The sequence below is a fragment of the Somniosus microcephalus genome, chromosome 4 (genome assembly GCF_052327205.1).
Source record: "Somniosus microcephalus isolate GS21.2 chromosome 4, FLI_Smic_1.0, whole genome shotgun sequence".
In the NCBI taxonomy this organism is placed as follows: domain Eukaryota; kingdom Metazoa; phylum Chordata; class Chondrichthyes; order Squaliformes; family Somniosidae; genus Somniosus; species Somniosus microcephalus.
Genome location: NC_140990.1, coordinates 184,052,950 through 184,074,327, shown reverse-complemented (window position 1 = coordinate 184,074,327; position 21,378 = coordinate 184,052,950). Strand labels below are relative to the sequence as shown.

Genomic DNA, 21,378 nt, shown 5'->3' with positions numbered 1-21,378 from the left:
GGAATGGGAGTCACTGATAGGGGAATAGGGGTGACTGGGGAATGGGAGTCACTGATGGGGGGAATAGGGGTGACTGGGGAATGGGAGTCACTGATGGGGGGAATAGGGGTGACTGGGGAATGGGAGTCACTGATGGGGGAATACGGGTGACTGGGGAATGGGAGTCACTGATGGGGGAATAGGGGTGACTGGGGAATGGGAGTCACTGATGGGGGAATAGGGGTGACTGGGGAATGGGAGTCACTGATGGGGGGAATAGGGGTGACTGGGGAATGGGAGTCACTAATGGGGGGAATAGGGGTGACTGGGGAATGGGAGTCACTGATGGGGGGAATAGGGGTGACTGGGGAATGGGAGTCACTGATGGGGGGAATAGGGGTGACTGGGGAATGGGAGTCACTGATAGGGGAATAGGGGTGACTGGGGAATGGGAGTCACTGATGGGGGGAATAGGGGTGACTGGGGAATGGGAGTCACTGATGGGGGGAATGGGGGTGACTGGGGAATGGGAGTCACTGATAGGGGGAATAGGGGTGACTGGGGAATGGGAGTCACTGATAGGGGGAATAGGGGTGACTGGGGAATGGGAGTCACTGATGGGGGAATAGGGGTGACTGGGGAATGGGAGTCACTGATGGGGGGAATCGGGATGACTGGGGAATGGGGGTCACTGATAGGTGGAATAGGGGTGACTGGGGAATGGGAGTCACTGATCGGGGGAATAGGGGTGACTGGGGAATGGGAGTCACTGATGGGGGGGATAGGGGTGACTGGGGAATGGGAGTCACTGATGGGGGGAATAGGGGTGACTGGGAAATGGGAGTCACTGATAGGGGGAATAGGGGTGACTGGGGAATGGGAGTCACTGATGGGGGGTATAGGGGTGACTGGGGAATGGGAGTCACTGATAGGTGGAATAGGGTGACTGGGGAATGGGAGTCACTGATAGGGGGAATAGGGGTGACTGGGGAATGGGAGTCACTGATGGGGGGAATAGGGGTGACTGGGGAATGGGAGTCACTGATGGGGGGAATAGGGGTGACTGGGAAATGGGAGTCACTGATAGGGGGAATAGGGGTGACTGGGGAATGGGAGTCACTGATGGGGGGTATAGGGGTGACTGGGGAATGGGAGTCACTGATAGGTGGAATAGGGTGACTGGGGAATGGGAGTCACTGATAGGGGGAATAGGGGTGACTGGGGAATGGGAGTCACTGATGGGGGGAATAGGGGTGACTGGGGAATGGGAGTCACTGATGGGGGAATAGGGGTGACTGGGGAATGGGAGTCACTGATGGGGGAATAGGGGTGACTGGGGAATGGGAGTCGCTGATGGGGGGAATAGGGGTGACTGGGGAATGGGAGTCACTGATAGGGGGAATAGGGGTGACTGGGGAATGGGAGTCACTGATGGGGGGAATAGGGGTGACTGGGGAATGGGAGTCACTGATAGGGGGAATAGGGGTGACTGGGGAACGGGAGTCACCAATGGGGGAAATGGGGGTGACTGGGGAATGGGAGTCACTGATAGGGGGAATAGGGGTGACTGGGGAATGGGAGTCACTGATAGGGGGAATAGGGGTGACTGGGGAATGGGGGTCACTGATGGCGGAATGGGGTGACTCAGGGAATGGGAGTCACTGATGGGGGAATGGGGGTCACTGATGGGGGAATGGGGGTGACTGGGGAAATGGGAGTCACTGCTGGGGGAAATGGGGTGACTGGGGAATGGGAGTCACTGATGGGAGAATGGGGTGACTGGGGGAATGGGAGTCACTAATGGGGAATGGGGGAACTGGGAGTCACTGATGGGGGAATGGGGGGACTGGGAGTCACTAATGGGGAATGGGGGGACTGGGAGTCACTGTTGGGGGAATGGGGGGACCGGGATTCACTGATGGGGGAATGGGGGGTCTGGGAGTCACTGATGGGGGAATGGGGGGACTGGGAGTCACTGATGGGGGAATGGGGGGACTGGGAGTCACTGATGGGGGAATGGGGAGACTGGGTGTCACTGATGGGGGAATGGGGGGGACTGGGAGTCACTAATGGGGGAATGGGGGGACTGGGAGTCACTGATGGGGGAATGGGGGGACTTGGAGTCACTGATGGGGGAATGGGGGGAATGGGAGTCACTGATGGGGGGACTGGGAGTCACTGATGGGGGAATGGGGGTACTGGGAGTCACTGATGGGGGAATGGGGGGACTGGGAGTCACTGATGGGGGAATGGGGGGACTGGGAGTCACTGATGGGGGAATGGGAGTCACTGATGGGGGAATGGGGGGACTGGGAGTCACTGATGGGGGAATGGGGGGACTGGGAGTCACTGATGGGGGGATGGACTGGGAGTCACTGATGGGGGAATGGGGGGACTGGGAGTCACTGATGGGGGAATGGGGGGACTGGGAGTCACTGGTGGGGGAATGGGGGGACTGGGAGTCACTGGTGGGGGAATGGGGGGACTGGGAGTCACTGGTGGGGGAATGGGGGGACTGGGAGTCACTGGTGGGGGAATGGGGGGGACTGGGAGTCACTGATGGGGGAATGGGGGGACTGGGAGTCACTGATGGGGGAATGGGGGGACTGGGAGTCACTGATGGGGGAATGGGGGGACTGGGAGTCACTGATGGGGGAATGGGGGGACTGGGAGTCACTGATGGGGGAATGGAGGGACTGGGAGTCACTGATGGGGGAATGGGGGGACTGGGAGTCACTGATAGGAGAATGGGGGGACTGGGAGTCACTGATGGGGGAATGGGGGGACTGGGAGTCACTGATGGGGGAATTGGGAGTCACTGATGGGGGAATGGGGGGACTGGGAGTCACTGATGGGGAAATGGGGGCACTGAGTGACAGATGGGGGAATGGGTGCCCAGTCTGACCGTATAGCTCCAGTCAGCACCTTGTTTAAAGAAACCATAGCTGCTGGGAGATCCCCTGGCTCCATCTGGACCCAAGCCCACTGCGGCCCTGAGCTGGGTGCAGTAGAACCGCGGCCGGGCCCCGAAACTGAACAGCTTTCGGTTTCACTTTTTCTGAAGCGGGGCTGTTGTCCAGGGATCTACCCCAGGAGGCTCGGGACAGGCCGAGGCTGAGGACACGTCGGGACAGGTCGGTGTGATTCACTCCTCGGTATAAGCTGCTCTCCGCCCGGGAGGGGGCCCGCGCGGAGTCTCCACCAATTCAGCGATCAACGCCCCGCAGGAGCCGGGGCCGGCAGCGGGGAGGATGTTGCTGAGCAGCTCCAGCCCAGCCCCAAGGATCCCCCGTTCTGCTGCCGGGTTAAGCGGCTGCTACTTCCGGACTCCGACCAGCAGGAGATGGCGGAGAGGAGGCTGGGCCCGAGTGGGGAAAGTTAACGCGAGGCCCAGGCTTCAGCACACACGATCAACGGGTTCAGTTATGAGGACAGGTTGCACAGACTAGGCTTGTATTCCCTTGAATATAAAAGATAAAGCGGTGATCTAATTGAGGTGTTGCAGATGATTAAAGATGTTAAGATTGATGGAGAGAAACTATTTCCTCTGGTGATGGGAGTCCAGAACAAGGGGCATAATTGGAGCTGAGGGGTGGACGGGCGGTGAGTAAAACATGGTTAAATAGCAGCGCCAGCAAGGAGTAGGTAAGTTGTCCAGTTTATAATTGGAAACGTTCCAGGAAATGAGCTGAAACCAACTGGGAGTATTACTGAGAGAGATGTCCGGGGAGGGAAAGTGGGACCATATTAAAATTGTAATACTGAATAAAGAGGATAAACAAACACACAATGAAAATTAATGGGAACAAAACAAACCAGCTCCAAAATGGAGCAACAAGGAAATGAAATTGAGAATAAGGAAAAGCCAACTGTTCAGAGACTAAGGGAAAGGAGCGAGGTGGGGTGGTGTCAGGTTTTACCGAAACAGGGAATGGGGTACATAGGATATATGGTACAGAAACAGGCCATTCGGCTCAGCCAGTTCATGCCAATGTTTATGCTCCACTCAAGTCTCCTCCTGTCTTTCCTCATCTAAATCTATCAGCATAACCCTCTATTGCCTTCTCCCTCGTACGCTTGTCTAGCCTTCCCTTAAATGCATCTATACTATTCGCTTCAACCACTCCCTCTGGTAGCGAGTTCCACATTCTCACCACTCTTTGGGTAAAGAAGTTTTTTCTGAACGGGGGGGAGGGAAACTGGGGGAGAGGTGTGGGGATTTATTGAAATGGTATGGGGCTATTAGAGTGGGAGAGGGAGGGAGACTGAGGATGGGGTGTAGGGATTTACTGAAACAGACCAGGATATTTGAGGGGGGGCGGGGGATAGGAGTAGGGAGTTACTGTAACAGGGTGCAGAATACTGTATGGGGGGGAGAGGGAGGGAGCTATGAGTGAAGAGGGAAGGATATGGGGGGACTGAGGGAGATGAGAAGGGAGTTACTGAAACGGTACAGGATATTTGAGGGGAGATGGGGGCGAGGGAGAAAAATGGCAGGGGGAGGGAGAAAATGGCAGGGGGAGGGAGAAAATGGCAGGGGGAGGGAGAAAAATGGGGGGGTGGTGGAGGGAGGGAAATGGGTAGGAGAGGGGAGATGGAGGGAGAGATTTACTGAAGCAGGGTACAGGATATTAGAGGGGTGGAGGGAGGGAGACTGGGGAGGGGTAGGGAGTTACTGAAACAGGGTACAGAATATTAGAGGGGGAGTGGAGAAAGAGGGGGAATTGAACAATAGAAAATAGTTAAGTATTAATTCAATATTATCTAATTGTCACAGGTTGGATACAGAGTAAAAGCTCCCTCTACCCTGCCCCATCAAACATTCCCAGGGCAGGTACAGCACAGGTCAGATACAGAGTAAAGCTCCCTCTTCACTGTCCATTAAGTATTCTGACCTAGAATTAAAAATCTTAATGAAAAGTGTGAAACATTGATGTATTCTCTTGCCAGTGTCCCTTTTGTTGCATGACACTCACTGGGGTTTTGTGGGTATCAGTCGTATGTCACCCGAGGGTCCATTATTCTTAGCTGTGCCTCGACAGTGAGTGTCGGTATGCTGTGTGACTGAGGTGGTGATGAGCTGGGTGCAGTCCTGTCTGCAGTTAGTTACTTCCAGCAGGGGTCCCTGATCAGTGCTGGGAAGCCTGGCTGATCTATCTTACCATTTCCTAACTCCGGGGTGCTGAGGCCCGACTGTAGTCATGACAGACCGACTGAGACCAGCTGAGCAAGCGCAGCTTTAGAATAAAACCTGTGGTCTTTCTGTTATTCCTGGGGGTCAGTCGCACAGATATTGGAGTATTCTAAACTAAAAGGGGTTTGTGGTCAGTTAATTCATGTTCGTTTCCTCGTTTAGGTCTCTGCCTGGATTTCGTTGAGTGTTGGAAAAGAGAAGTCCGTGCCGTCGGCAGGAATGAGATCACAGTACAAGATTATCAGTTGTGAGAATTTTAGCTTCCTGTAAGGAGCTGTTGGGCTGCTTACTTCACTTTCAACGATGTTTAACCAATGCCATAAGGACATCAGAACGCTGGCTGTGGGAATAGCTGGTGAACTGTCCCAAGAGGAAAGTGCCACCATAGTGTTTTTGTGCCTGGATTTTCTTAAAGACTATTCGGCGATTAGGGAAGTGAAAGAGCTCTTCGAGATCCTGAGCAAGCAGAACCTGCTGGGGCTCGACTTCCTAACTGAACTGCTTTATCGAATAAGGAGACTCGATATCCTGAGAAAAATGGACGTTGACCTGATGCGTTTGGAGAGAAGTTTGAAAGCTGGTAAAGGATACGTATCTTCATACAGGTACAACCAATCTCAGAGTAACGGGAAGGGTTCTATCCCTACCGCCTAATGGAGGAAGCTGGGCTTCCCCAGTTCTGGCTCCCGGGAAAAAAGCAAATAGCATTCTGATGACAGCTGTACTGAGCAGTTGCTTGCTGCTCCAAAAATGGTGGGGAAGTAAGAGTCAAATGAGGGTGCGGAACTTAATGTAATTAATATAAGTAGAGAAAAAGTACTAGAGAAACTAATGGGACTAAAAGCCGACAAATCCCCTGGACCTGACGGCCTACATCCTTGGGTTCTAAAATAGGTGGCTGCAGAGATAGTGAATGCATTGGTTTTGATCTTCCAAAATTCCCTAGATTCTAGAACGGTCCCAGGGGATCGGAAGGTAGCAAATGTAACACCGCTAGTCAAGAAAGGAGGGAGAGGGAACTACAGGCCAGTTAGCCTGACATCAGTCATCGGGAAAATGCTGGAATCCATTGTTAAGGAAGTGGTAACAGGGCACTTAGAAAATCATAGCATGATTAGGCAGAGTCAACATGGTTTTATGGAAGGGAAATCATGTTTGACAAATTTATTGAGTTTTTTGAGTATGTTACTAGCAGGGTAGATAAAGGGGAACCAGTGGATGTAGTATATTTGGATTTCCAAAAGGCATTCGATAAGGTGCCACATAAAAGGTTATTACACAAGATAAGGGCTCATAGGGGTAATATAGTAGCATGGATAGAGGATTGGTTAACGGACAGAAAACAGAGAGTAGGGATATATGAGTCTTTTTCAGGTTGGCAGACTGTAACTAGTGGGGTGCCACAAGGATCAGTGCTGGGGTCCTCAGCTATTTACAAACTATATTAATGACCTAGATGAAGGGACCGAGTGTACTCTTTTGATGCATACTTAAACATATTGTCTGTAAATTAATCAAACTTCAAATAAAACTTAAACAAATCAAATTAAAATTTGGTTCCCGGTGGTGATAACGCACTCCAGTCCCCGCGGCGCCCACCGGTCGCGGAAGTACTCAAGCGTGCCGGCGGACACCGCGTGCTCCATCTCCAGGGCCACCTGGGCGCGAACATGGCCGCGGAAGAGAGGCAGGCAATCGGGCTGAACGACCCCCTCGACCGCCCGCTGCCTGGAAGGGACCGAGTGTAATGTATCCAAGTTTGCTGACGATACAAAACTAGGTGGGATAGTAAGCTGTGAGGAGAACCCAAAGAGTCTTCAAAGGGATATAGATAGACTAAGTGCGTGGGTAGTAAGGTGGCAGATGGAGTATAATGTAGGGAAATGTGAGGTTATTCACTTTGGTAGGAAGAATAGAAAAGAGAATATTTTTGAAATGATGAGAAATTTTTAAATGCTGATAAGAGAGATTTGGGTGTCGTCGTGCAAGAAACACAGAAAGCTAGCATGCAGGTACAACAAGCAGTAAGGAAGGCAAATGGCATGTTGGCCTTTATTGCAAGGGGTTTGGCGTATAAGTGTAAGGAAGTCTTCCTACAATTGTACAGGGCCTTGGTGAGACCACACCTGGAGTACTGTGCACAGTTTTGGTCTCCTTATCTAAGGAAGGATATACTTGCCTTGGAGGCCCTGCAACAAAGGTTCACTAGATTGATTCCTGGGATGAGAGGGCTGTCCTATGATGAGAGATTGTGTAGAATGGGCCGATACTCTCTGGAGTTTAGAAGAATGAGAGGTGATCTCATTGAAACATACAAGATTCTGAAGGGGATTAACAGGGTAGATGCTGAGAGGTTGTTTCCCCTGGCTGGAGTGTCTAGAACTAGGGGGCATAGTCTCAAGATAAGGGGTCGGCCATTTAAGACCGAGATGAGAAGGAATTTCTTCACTCAGAGGGTTGTGAATCTTTGGAATTCTCTGCCCCAGAGGGCTGTGAATGCTGAGTCTTTGAGTATATTTAAGGCTGAGATCGATAGATTTTTGGACTCTAGGGGAATCAAGGGATATGGAGATCGGGCGGAAAGTGTAGTTGAGGTGGATGATCAGCCATGATCTTATTGAATGGCGGAGCAGGCTCGAGGGGACGTATGGCCTACTCCTGCTCCTATTTTTTATGTTCTTATGCAGTAAGTGGCGAGCAAAATAAAGGAAAATCCTAAGGTGTTTTATAAGTATATTAAGGGCAAGAGGATAACTAGGGAAAGAGTAGGGCCCATTAGGGACCAAAGTGGCAAACTGTGTGTAGAGCCAGAGGATGTAGGTGGGGTTTTAAATGAATTTTTTGTCTCTGTGTTCACCATGGAGAAGGACGATGTGGACATAGAAATCGGGCAGGGGGACTGTGATATACTTGAACATATTAGCATCGAGAGGGAGGAGGTACTAGCGGTTTTAGCAGGCTTAAAAGTGGATAAATCCCCAGGCCCGGACGAGATGTATCCCAGGCTACTATGTGAGGCAAAGGAGGAGATTGCAGGGGCTCTGACACAAATTTTCAGAACCTCTCTGGCCACAGGGGATGTGCCAGAGGACTGGAGAACAGCTAACATAGTACCATTATTCAAGAAGGGTAGTAGGGATAAACCAGGGAATTACAGGCCAGTGAGCCTAACATCAGTGGTAGGGAAATTATTGGAAAAAATTCTGAGGGACAGAATTGGTCTCCACTTGGAGAGGCAGGGATTAATTAGGGATAGCCAGCATGGCTTTGTCAAGGGAAGATCATGTCTGACCAATTTGATTGAATTTTTCGAGGGGGTGACTAGGTGTGTGGATGAGGGTAGTGCAGTGGATGTGGTTTGCATGGATTTCAGTAAGGCTTTTGATAAAGTCCCGCATAGGAGACTGGTCAGGAAGGTAAGAGCCCATGGGATCCAGGGTGCCTTGGCACATTGGATCCAAAACTGGCTTAGTGGCAGAAGGCAGAGGGTGATGGTGGAAGGTTGTTTTTGTGACTGGAAGCCTGTGTCCAGTGGGGTACCGCAGGGATCGGTGCTGGGTCCCTTGCTGTTTGTGGTCTACATTAATGATTTGGATGTGAATGTAAAAGGTATGATCAGTAAGTTCGCAGATGACACGAAAATTGGTGGGGTGGTAAATAGCGAGGAGGGTAGCCTCAGTCTGCAGGACGATATAGATGGGTTGGTCAGATGGGCGGAACAGTGGCAAATGGAATTTAACCCTGAAAAGTGTGAGGTGATGCATTTTGGACGGACTAACAAGGCAAGGGAATACACAATGAATGGTAAGACCCTAGGAAAGACAGAGGATCAGAGGGACCTTGGTGTGCATGTACATAGATCCCTGAAGGCAGCAGAACAGGTGGATAAGGTGGTTAAAAAGGCATATGGGAATCTTGCCTTCATTAGCCGAGGCATAGAATATAAGAGCAGGGAGGTTATGATGGAGCTGTACAAAACGCTGGTAAGGCCACAGCTGGAGTACTGTGTGCAGTTCTGGTCGCCACACTATAGGAAGGATGTGATTGCTTTGGAGAGGGTGCAGAGGAGATTTACCAGGATGTTACCTCGGCTGGAGCGCTTCAGCTATGAAGAAAGACTGGACAGGCTGGGGTTGTTTTTCTTGGAGCAGAGAAGGCTGAGGGGGGACCTGATTGAGGTATACAAAATTATGAGGGGCATAGATAGGGTGGATAGAAAGGAACTTTTCCCCTTAGTAGAGGGGTCAATAACAAGGGGGCATAGATTCAAGGTAAGGGGCAGGAGGTTTAGAGGGGATTTGAGGAAAAACTTTTTCACCCAGAGGGTGGTTGGAATCTGGAACTCACTGCCTGAAAGGGTGGTAGAGGCAGGAACCCTCACAACATTCAAGAAGCATTTGGATGAGCACTTGAAATGCCATAGCATACAAGGCTACGGACCAAATGCTGGAAAATGGGATTAGATTAGACAGGGCTTGATGGCCGGCGCGGACGCGATGGGCCGAAGGGCCTCTTTCTGTGCTGTATAACTCTATGACTATGACTCTATGTGGTGAATAGAGTACATCAGCAGGAAACCTAATCTTATTCCCCAGGCTACGATGCTCGCACTTAGGGAACATCACAGTGCTCGTATTAACTTTATGTGTTTTGGCTGCTCAATGTTGCCATATGTCAGGGGTGGAGCCGCACTGTTGGCGATTCATCTGGGTAACGGAATGTGGGATCGATCTGGGTGACGGAATGTGGGTCTGATCTGGGTGACGGAATGTCGATCTGTTCATAGGAACGGGAGGAGGCCATTTAGCCCCTCAAGCCTGTTCCGCCATTCAGTTAGATCATGGCTGATCTGTATCTTAACTTCATTTACCCGCCTTGGTTCTGTAACCCTTAATACCCTTGCCTAACAAAAATCTATCAATCTTAGTTTTGAAATTGTCAATTGACCCCCAGCCTCGACAGCTTTTTGGGGGAGAGAGTTCCAGATTTCCACTACCCTTTGTGTGAAGAAGTGCTTCCTGACACCACCCCTGAACGGCCTAGCTCTAATTTTAAGGTTATGCCCCCTTGTTCTGGACACCCCACCAGAGGAAATAGTTTCTCTCTACCCTATCAAATCCTTTAATCATCTTAAGCACCTCAATTAGATCACCCCTTAATAATCGTATATATTCGAGGAAATACAGGCCTAGTTTATGGAACCTGTCCTCAAAATTTAATCCTTTTAGCCCCGATATCATTCTGGTGAATCTCCAAGGCCAGTATATCCTTCCTGAGGTGTGGTGCCCAGAACTGAACGCAGTACTCCAGCTAGGGTCAAAGCAGAGTTTTGTATAACTAACATAACTTCCATCCCTTTGTATTTCAGCCCCCTGAGAAAAAGGCCAACATTCCATTAGCTTTTTAAATTATTACTGGCATTCAGGGTACCGGACTGTCGCTGTGTTCAGGTTATGGACTGTCGCTGTGTTCAGGTTATGGACTGTCGATGTGTTCAGGGTACCGGACTGTCGATGTGTTCAGCGTACCGGACTGTCTATGTGTTCAGGTTATGGACAGTCGATGTGTTCAGGGTACCGGACTGTCGATGTGTTCGGGGTACCGGACTTTCGATGTGTTCAGGTTATGGACTGTCGCTGTGTTCAGGGTACCGGGCTGTCGATGTGTTCAGGTTATGGACTGTCGATGTGTTCAGGGTATCAGACTGTCGATGTGTTCAGGTTATGGACTGTCGATGTGTTCAGGTTATGGACTGTCGATGTGTTCAGGGTATCAGACTGTCGATGTGTTCAGGTTATGGACTGTCGATGTGTTCAGGTTATGGACTGTCGATGTTTCAGGTTATGGACTGTCGATGTGTTCAGGTTATGGACTGTCGATGTGTTCAGGTTATGGACTGTCGCTGTGTTCGGGGTACCGGACTGTCGATGTGTTCAGGTTGTGGATTGTCGATGTGTTCGGGGTACCGGACTGCCGATGTGTTCAGGTTATGGACTGTCGCTGTGTTCAGGTTATGGACTGTCGATGTGTTCAGGTTATGGATTGTCGATGTGTTCAGGTTATGGACCGTCGCTGTGTTCAGGTTATGGACCGTCGCTGTGTTCAGGTTATGGACTGTCGATGTGTTCAGGTTATGGACTGTCGCTGTGTTCAGGTTATGGACTGTCGCTGTGTTCAGGTTATGGACTGTCGATGTGTTCCGGTTATGGACTGTCGATGTGTTCAGGTTATGGACTGTCGATGTGTTCAGGTTATGGACTGTCGATGTGTTCAGGTTATGGACTGTCGATGTGTTCAGGTTATGGACTGTCGATGTGTTCAGGTTATGGACTGTCGATGTGTTCAGGTTATGGACTGTCGCTGTGTTCGGGGTACCGGACTGTCGATGTGTTCAGGTTGTGGATTGTCGATGTGTTCGGGGTACCGGACTGCCGATGTGTTCAGGTTATGGACTGTCGATGTGTTCAGGTTATGGACTGTCGCTGTGTTCAGATTACAGACTGTCGATGTGTTCGGGGTACCGGACAGTCGATGTGTTCAAGGTACCGGACTGTCGATGTGTTCAGGGTACCGGACTGTCGATGTGTTCAGCTTATGGACTGTCGCTGTGTTCAGGGTACCGGACTTTCGATGTGTTCAGGTTATGGACAGTCGATGTGTTCAGGGTACCGGACTGTCGATGTGTTCGGGGTACCGGGCTGTCGATGTGTTCAGGTTATGGACTGTCGCTGTGTTCAGGGTACCGGGCTGTCGATGTGTTCAGGTTATGGACTGTCGATGTGTTCTGGGTATCAGACTGTCGATGTGTTCCGGTTATGGACTGTCGATGTGTTCAGGTTATGGACTGTCGATGTGTTCAGGTTATGGACTGTCGATGTGTTCAGGGTACCGGACAGTCGACGTGTTCAGGTTATGGACTGTCGCTGTGTTCAGGTTATGGACTGTCGATGTGTTCAGGTTATGGACTGTCGCTGTGTTCAGATTACAGACTGTCGATGTGTTCGGGGTACCGGACAGTCGATGTGTTCAAGGTACCGGACTGTCGATGTGTTCAGGGTACCGGACTGTCGATGTGTTCAGCTTATGGACTGTCGCTGTGTTCAGGGTACCGGACTTTCGATGTGTTCAGGTTATGGACAGTCGATGTGTTCAGGGTACCGGACTGTCGATGTGTTCGGGGTACCGGGCTGTCGATGTGTTCAGGTTATGGACTGTCGCTGTGTTCAGGGTACCGGGCTGTCGATGTGTTCAGGTTATGGACTGTCGATGTGTTCTGGGTATCAGACTGTCGATGTGTTCCGGTTATGGACTGTCGATGTGTTCAGGTTATGGACTGTCGATGTGTTCAGGTTATGGACTGTCGATGTGTTCAGGGTACCGGACAGTCGACGTGTTCAGGTTATGGACTGTCGCTGTGTTCAGGTTATGGACTGTCGATGTGTTCAGGCTATGGACTGTCGCTGTGTTCAGATTACAGACTGTCGATGTGTTCGGGGTACCGGACAGTCGATGTGTTCAAGGTACCGGACTGTCGATGTGTTCAGGGTACCGGACTGTCGATGTGTTCAGCTTATGGACTGTCGCTGTGTTCAGGGTACCGGACTTTCGATGTGTTCAGGTTATGGACAGTCGATGTGTTCAGGGTACCGGACTGTCGATGTGTTCGGGGTACCGGGCTGTCGATGTGTTCAGGTTATGGACTGTCGCTGTGTTCAGGGTACCGGGCTGTCGATGTGTTCAGGTTATGGACTGTCGATGTGTTCTGGGTATCAGACTGTCGATGTGTTCCGGTTATGGACTGTCGATGTGTTCAGGTTATGGACTGTCGATGTGTTCAGGTTATGGACTGTCGATGTGTTCAGGGTACCGGACAGTCGATGTGTTCAGGTTATGGACTGTCGCTGTGTTCAGGTTATGGACTGTCGATGTGTTCAGGTTATGGACTGTCGCTGTGTTCAGGTTATGGACTGTCAAGTTGAGGTTATGGACTGTCGGTGTGTTCAGGTTATGGACTGTCGAGTTGAGGTTATGGACTGTTGGTGTGTTCAGGTTATGGACTGTCGCTGTGTTCAGGTTATGGACTGTCGATGTGTTCAGGTTATGGACTGTCGCTGTGTTCAGGTTATGGACTGTCGATGAGTTCAGGGTAACTAACTGACACTTGCATTTCTGTCTCTCCATAACACAGGGAGCTGTTGGTGGACATCAGTGAAGATCTCTCACAAGAAGATTTGAAATCTATTTTATTTTTATTAAGGTGTCAAGTACCGAAAGGCCGGCTGGAAGCAGTGAAGGTAATTGCTCTGTTATTGTGCTCTCCTTGCAGGCCTCGGGCCCTGTGACTGTGTGTGCAGGCTGCAGCTTGTGTGTAGGGCAGGCGATTGGGGTGTGTGAAGTCAGCCCACTGTGACCAAATGCTTTTTATATATGTGTGTGATATATATATATATATATAAAAGCTTTTATTTATTTTAACTTTTATTTATTTTAACTTCACATCGCAGAAGGAAGAATTGCACCTCGACAACATCTTATCACAGCTCTCAGCCTGCCCCAGATGAGTTACAGTCACAGTTGCTGTATGGATGAATGCAGCAACCATTTTGTGCACAACAAGATCCCAAAGACCTACTTCATGTATAACAATATAAACAGTTGTATAGTCTGCAGCACAGATAACACTTCTTTTATCGACAAGCCTCCTATGTGGCACCTTATGAAAGGTCTTTGAAAATCCATGTACGCAGCATCCACCGCATTGCCTTTCCCAATACAGTCCCTGACACTGCTTACTTGCCCCACTTTATTTCCTAGAACTAGATCCAGCATTTGCCTCCTCGTTTGTGGGATTAAAAATATCCTGATCCAGAAAGCCCTGGACACATTTCCCTCTGACACTCCTTGTCCCTTTCACTCTCCTTTCTGTTTCCATATCTCCTTTTTTCCATCGTCTTCCCTTCCCCTCCACAGCACTCATTTCTCTCCCAGTGAGGAAACTGCTCCCAGCCCTGTTCAAAAGAAGCCCGTCCATCCTGTACAGACCAGTCCTGCTCCAGAACTGGTCCCAGTGCCCCAGGAATCTGAACCCTCCCCTCCTACACCATCTCTCCAGCTGTGTCCATCCTGTACAGGCCAGTCCTGCCCCAGAACTCTGAACCCTCCCCTCCAATACCATCTCTCTAGCCCGTCCATCCTGTACACTGGACAGTGCACCAGGAATCTGCATTAGGAGTAATCCTGGGAAACCCGATATACACAAGTGAACATTTCACTGTCACGGTTTGTTGATACACTAACTGAATCACTCAAAATACTTTTTGAAAACATTTTCATCCACCACTTTTCTCAGCTGGAATTTCTGATGTCACAAAAAAAAATGTTTCAAACAAAATTACATATTACATAGCATGTACAGCACAGAAACAGGCCTTCCGGCCCAACCGGTTCATGCTCCACACGAGCCTCCTCCCACCCCTCTTCATCTAACACTACCAGAATATCCTTCTAGGTATTTCTTTCTCCCTCATGTGTTCATCTAGCTCCCCCTTCAATGCCTCTATGCTATTCGCCTCAACTGGCGAAACTTGAAAAAAGTAAAACGTAGATATTTCACAATAGCACGATTCAACCTAATGATTTTTTTGTGTATTTTAATATTCTCATTTTTATTTTACTTCCAAGCCCCTGTTCCTCTCAAAGATCTGGGCTGTGAATGGATATTTTCACCTCACAACATTTGTACAGAATGTTCAACCACTTCTGTACATTCTGCAGAAATTCGCAGCATGCATCAACATGACTTGATGTCCCCTCATTTTGTTGTGAATATCTTTGCTTATTCAAAAATGCACTCACACAAACCCTTATTTCAGACAAGTAATAATACAAATACAAATTAATTAATAATTGTGCTTTTCTGTCCCGAACTACGCACAGACAGACAATACCTGCGATCAACAGCACCTGTGAGCGTGCATTCTTTGTTAACTTAGTTAATTATGTAGAAAATTCTGTTTTAAAAACCTCTCATTTTTGAGGGTTAAGGATTTTATTAATGGTACAGACGGGTCAGACTGTTCATCACCCGGGCACAGACAGGATCAGACTGTTCATCACTGGGTACAGACTAGATCGGACTGTTCATCACTGGTTATAGACTAGATCGGACTGTTCATCACTGGTTACAGACGGGATCAGACTGTTCATCACTGGGTACAGACGGGATCAGACTGTTCATCACTGGGTACGGACGGGATCGGACTGTTCATCACTGGGTACAGACTGGATCGGACTGTTCATCACTGGGTACAGACGGGATCAGACTGTTCGTCACTGGGTACAGACGGGATCAGACTGTTCATCACTGGGTACAGACGGGATCAGACTGTTCGTCACTGGGTACAGACTGGATCGGACTGTTCATCACTGGGTACAGACGGGATCAGACTGTTCATCACTGGGTACAGACGGGATCGGACTGTTCATCACTGGGTACAGACGGGATCAGACTGTTCGTCACTGGGTACAGACTGGATCGGACTGTTCATCACTGGGTACAGACGGGATGAGACTGTTCATCACCGGGTACAGACGGGATCGGACTGTTCATCACTGGGTACAGACTGGATCGGACTGTTCATCACTGGGTACAGACGGGATTGGACTGTTCATCACTGGGTACGGACGGGATCGGACTGTTCATCACTGGGTACAGACTGGATCGGACTGTTCATCACTGGGTACAGACGGGATGAGACTGTTCATCACCGGGTACAGACGGGATCGGACTGTTCATCACCGGGTACAGACGGGATCGGACTGTTCATCACCGGGCACAGACGGGATCGGACTGTTCATCACCGGGCACAGACGGGATCGGACTGTTCATCACCGGGTACAGACGGGATCGGACTGTTCATCACCGGGCACAGACGGGATCGGACTGTTCATCACCGGGCACAGACAGGATCGGACTGTTCATCACCCGGGTGCGGGTGGGATCAGACTGTTTCAGAACCCGGATGGAGAGCAGCATCAGGGTTTTACAGGCTATCAGCCTGTTTCTGGTGATACTGGGTTGTGATTTTGAGCAGGTTCCTCTGTGTCTGCCATTGGGATCTGTTTCTGAGCTAATGGATGGCCTTTTTCTGCTAGACTTTCCTAGATTTGGTTGTCGTACTGGAGAAAGTCGGCAAGATTGATGAGAATAATTTGGAAGTGGTGGAAGATTGCTTGCAGAATATCCAGAGAATCGATCTGAGAAAGAAGGTCTTAAAATACAAACAAACGAGTGAGTGCGAGTAAACACTGGGGGTGGGGGGGGCTGATAAACAAACTCTGGGGGGGTGGGGGGGGGGTGATAAACAAACTGGGGGGGAGGGAGGATAAGCAAACATGGGGGGGAGGGGTGATAAACAAACACTGGGGGGAATAAACAAACACTGGGGGGGATAAACAAACACGGGGGGGGTGGATAAACAAACACGGGGGGTGGATAAACAAACACTGGGGGGAGGATAAACAAACACTGGGGGGTATAAACAAATACTGGGGGGTATAAACAAACACTGGGGGTATAAACAAACACTGGGGTATAAACAAACACGGGGGTATAAACAAACACTGGGGGGTATAAACAAACACGGGGGTATAAACAAATACTGGGGGGTATAAACAAACACTGGGGGGTATAAACAAATACTGGGGGTATAAACAAACACTGGGGGTATAAACAAACATTGGGGGGGTATAAACAAACACTGGGGGGTATAAATAAACACGGGGGATAAACAAACACTGGGGGTATAAACAAACACTGGGGGGTATAAACAAACACTGGGGGATAAACAAACACTGGGGGATAAACAAACACTGGGGGGTATAAACAAACACTGGGGGTATAAACAAACACTGGGGGGTATAAACAAACACTGGGGGATAAACAAACACTGGGGGATAAACAAACACTGGGGGGTATAAACAAACACTGGGGGGGGATAAACAAACACTGGGGGGATAAACAAACACACGGGGGTATAAACAAACACTGGGGGGGTATAAACAAACACTGGGGAGATAAACAAACACTGGGGGGATAAACAAATACTGGGGGTATAAACAAACACTGGGGGGGTATAAACAAACACTGGGGGGGTATAAACAAACACGGGGTATAAACAAACACTGGGGGTATAAACAAACACTGGGGGTATAAACAAACACTGGGGGGATAAACAAACACTGGGGGATAAACAAACACGGGGGATAAACAAACACTGGGGGTATAAACAAACACTGGGGGTATAAACAAACACTGGGGGTATAAACAAACACTGGGGATAAACAAACACGGGGGATAAACAAACACTGGGGGGATAAACAAACACTGGGGGGGTATAAACAAACACTGGGGGGTATAAACAAACACTGGGGGGGTATAAACAAACACTGGGGGTATAAACAAACACGGGGGTATAAACAAACACTGGGGGGTATAAACAAACACTGGAGGGATAAACAAACACTGGGGGGATAAACAAATACTGGGGGTATAAACAAACACTGGGGGGGTATAAACAAACACGGGGTATAAACAAACACTGGGGGTATAAACAAACACTGGGGGTATAAACAAACACTGGGGGTATAAACAAACACTGGGGGGATAAACAAACACTGGGGGGATAAACAAACACTGGGGGTATAAACAAACACTGGGGGGTATAAACAAACACGGGGTATAAACAAATACTGGGGGTATAAACAAACACTGGAGGGATAAACAAACACTGGGGGTATAAACAAACACTGGGGGGATAAACAAACACTGGGGGTATAAACAAACACTGGGGGGTATAAACAAACACTGGAGGGATAAACAAACACTGGGGGTATAAACAAACACTGGGGGGATAAACAAACACTGGGGGTATAAACAAACACTGGGGGGATAAACAAACACTGGGGGGTATAAACAAACACTGGGGGGTATAAACAAACACTGGGGGTATAACAAACACTGGGGGATAAACAAACACTGGGGGGGTAAACAAACACTGGGGGGGTATAAACAAACACGGGATAAACAAACACTGGGGGGTATAAACAAACACTGGGGGGGTATAAACAAAACACTGGGGGGTATAAACAAACACTGGGGGGATAAACAAACACTGGGGGGGATAAACAAATACTAGGGGGTATAAACAAACACTGGGGGGGTATAAACAAACACTGGGGGGGTATTAAACAAACACACTGGGGGGGATAAACAAACACTGGGGGGGTATAAACAAACACTGGGTGGGTATAAACAAACACTGGGGGGATAAACAAACACTGGGGGTATAAACAAACACTGGGGGTATAAACAAACACTGGGGGGGGTTATAAACAAACACGGGATAAACAAACACTGGGGGGATAAACAAACACTGGGGGGGTTATAAACAAACACTGGGGGTATAAACAAACACTGGGGGGGTATAAACAAACACTGGGGGGTATAAACAAACACTGGGGGTATAAACAAACACGGGGGGTATAAACAAACACTGGGGGGTATAAACAAACACTGGGGGGTATAAACAAACACTGGGGGTATAAACAAACACTGGGGGTATAAACAAACACTGGGGGGATAAACAAACACTGGGGGATAAACAAACACTGGGGGTATAAACAAACACTGGGGGGATAAACAAATACTGGGGGTATAAACAAACACGGGGGGGGTATAAACAAACACTGGGGGGGTATAAACAAACACTGGGGGGATAAACAAACACTGGGGATAAACAAACACGGGGGATAAACAAACACTGGGGGTATAAACAAACACTGGGGGTATAAACAAACACTGGGGGTATAAACAAACACTGGGGGATAAACAAACACTGGGGGGATAAACAAACACTGGGGGTATAAACAAACACTGGGGGGGTATAAACAAACACTGGGGGGTATAAACAAACACTGGGGGGATAAACAAACACGGGGGTATAAACAAACACTGGGGGGGTATAAACAAACACTGGGGGGTATAAAACAAACACTGGGGGGTATAAACAAACACTGGAGGGATAAACAAAACACTGGGGGGGTATAAACAAACACTGGAGGGATAAACAAACACTGGGGGGGTATAAACAAACACTGGGAGGTATAAACAAACACTGGGGGGTATAAACAAACACTGGGGGGTATAAACAAACACTGGGGGATAAACAAACACTGGGGGGGTATAAACAAACACTGGGGGGGTATAAACAAACACTGGGGGGGTATAAACAAACACTGGGGGTATAAACAAACACCGGGGGGTATAAACAAACACTGGGGGGGTATAAACAAACACTGGGGGGTATAAACAAACACTGGGGGGATAAACAAACACTGGGGGGGTATAAACAAACACTGGGGGGTATAAACAAACACTGGGGGGATAAACAAACACTGGGGGGTATAAACAAACACTGGGGGGGTATAAACAAACACTGGGGGTATAAACAAACACTGGGGGGGTATAAACAAACACGGGGGTATAAACAAACACTGGAGGGATAAACAAACACTGGGGGGATAAACAAACACTGGGGGGGTATAAACAAACACTGGGGGGGTATAAACAAACACTGGGGGGGTATAAACAAACACGGGATAAACAAACACTGGGGGGATAAACAAACACTGGGGGGTATAAACAAACACTGGGGGGGTATAAACAAACACGGGGTATAAACAAACACTGGGGGTATAAACAAACACTGGGGGGGGTATAAACAAACACGGGATAAACAAACACTGGGGGGATAAACAAACACGGGGGATAAACAAACACTGGGGGTATAAACAAACACTGGGGGTATAAACAAACACTGGGGGTATAAACAAACACTGGGGATAAACAAACACTGGGGGGATAAACAAACACTGGGGGGATAAACAAACACTGGGGGGGTATAAACAAACACTGGGGGGTATAAACAAACACTGGGGGGGTATAAACAAACACTGGGGGTATAAACAAACACTGGGGGGTATAAACAAACACTGGGGGGTATAAACAAACACTGGAGGGATAAACAAACACTGGGGGGATAAACAAACACTGGGGGGATAAACAAACACTGGGGGGTATAAACAAACACTGGGGGTATAAACAAACACTGGGGGGTATAAACAAACACTGGGGGGATAAACAAACACTGGGGGGTATAAACAAACACTGGGGGTATAAACAAACACTGGGGGGTATAAACAAACACTGGGGGGTATAAACAAACACTGGGGGGATAAACAAACACTGGGGGGGTATAAACAAACACTGGGGGGTATAAACAAACACTGGGGGGGTATAAACAAACACTGGGGGTATAAACAAACACTGGGGGGTATAAACAAACACTGGGGGGGTATAAACAAACACTGGGGGGTATAAACAAACACTGGGGGGATAAACAAACACTGGGGGGGTATAAACAAACACTGGGGGGTATAAACAAACACTGGGGGGATAAACAAACACTGGGGGTATAAACAAACACTGGGGGATAAACAAACACTGGGGGTATAAACAAACACGGGGGGTATAAACAAACACTGGGGGATAAACAAACACTGGGGGGGTATAAACAAACACTGGGGGGGTATAAACAAACACTGGGGGTATAAACAAACACTGGGGGGTATAAACAAACACTGGGGGGGTATAAACAAACACTGGGGGTATAAACAAACACTGGGGGGTATAAACAAACACTGGGGGGTATAAACAAACACTGGAGGGATAAACAAACACTGGGGGGATAAACAAATACTGGGGGTATAAACAAACACTGGGGGGGTATAAACAAACACGGGATAAACAAACACTGGGGGGTATAAACAAACACTGGGGGGGTATAAACAAACACGGGGTATAAACAAACACTGGGGGTATAAACAAACACTGGGGGTATAAACAAACACTGGGGGTATAAACAAACACTGGGGGTATAAACAAACACTGGGGGGATAAACAAACACTGGGGGTATAAACAAACACTGGGGGGATAAACAAACACTGGGGGGATAAACAAACACTGGGGGGTATAAACAAACACTGGGGGGATAAACAAACACTGGGGGGATAAACAAACACTGGAGGGATAAACAAACACTGGGGGGGTATAAACAAACACGGGGTATAAACAAACACTGGGGGT

At 48.8% G+C, this 21,378-nt stretch overlaps 1 protein-coding gene across 3 annotated transcripts in view; it reads left to right on the top strand.

Moving 5' to 3' along the window:
• Positions 1–2,895: 2,895 nt before the first annotated feature.
• Positions 2,896–21,378, top strand: part of LOC147120058 (CASP8 and FADD-like apoptosis regulator) — a 54,863-nt gene continuing 36,380 nt past the window's right edge. The window contains exons 1-4 of one of the 3 annotated variants that reach the window (XM_085985576.1): positions 2,896–3,113; positions 5,336–5,778; positions 13,362–13,467; positions 16,328–16,463. In XM_085985576.1, coding sequence (XP_085841702.1) covers positions 5,477–5,778; positions 13,362–13,467; positions 16,328–16,463 — 544 coding nt within the window. In that variant the 5' untranslated portion in view covers positions 2,896–3,113; positions 5,336–5,476. The other 2 variants (XM_085985575.1, XM_085985577.1) reach the window with 2 other exon arrangements.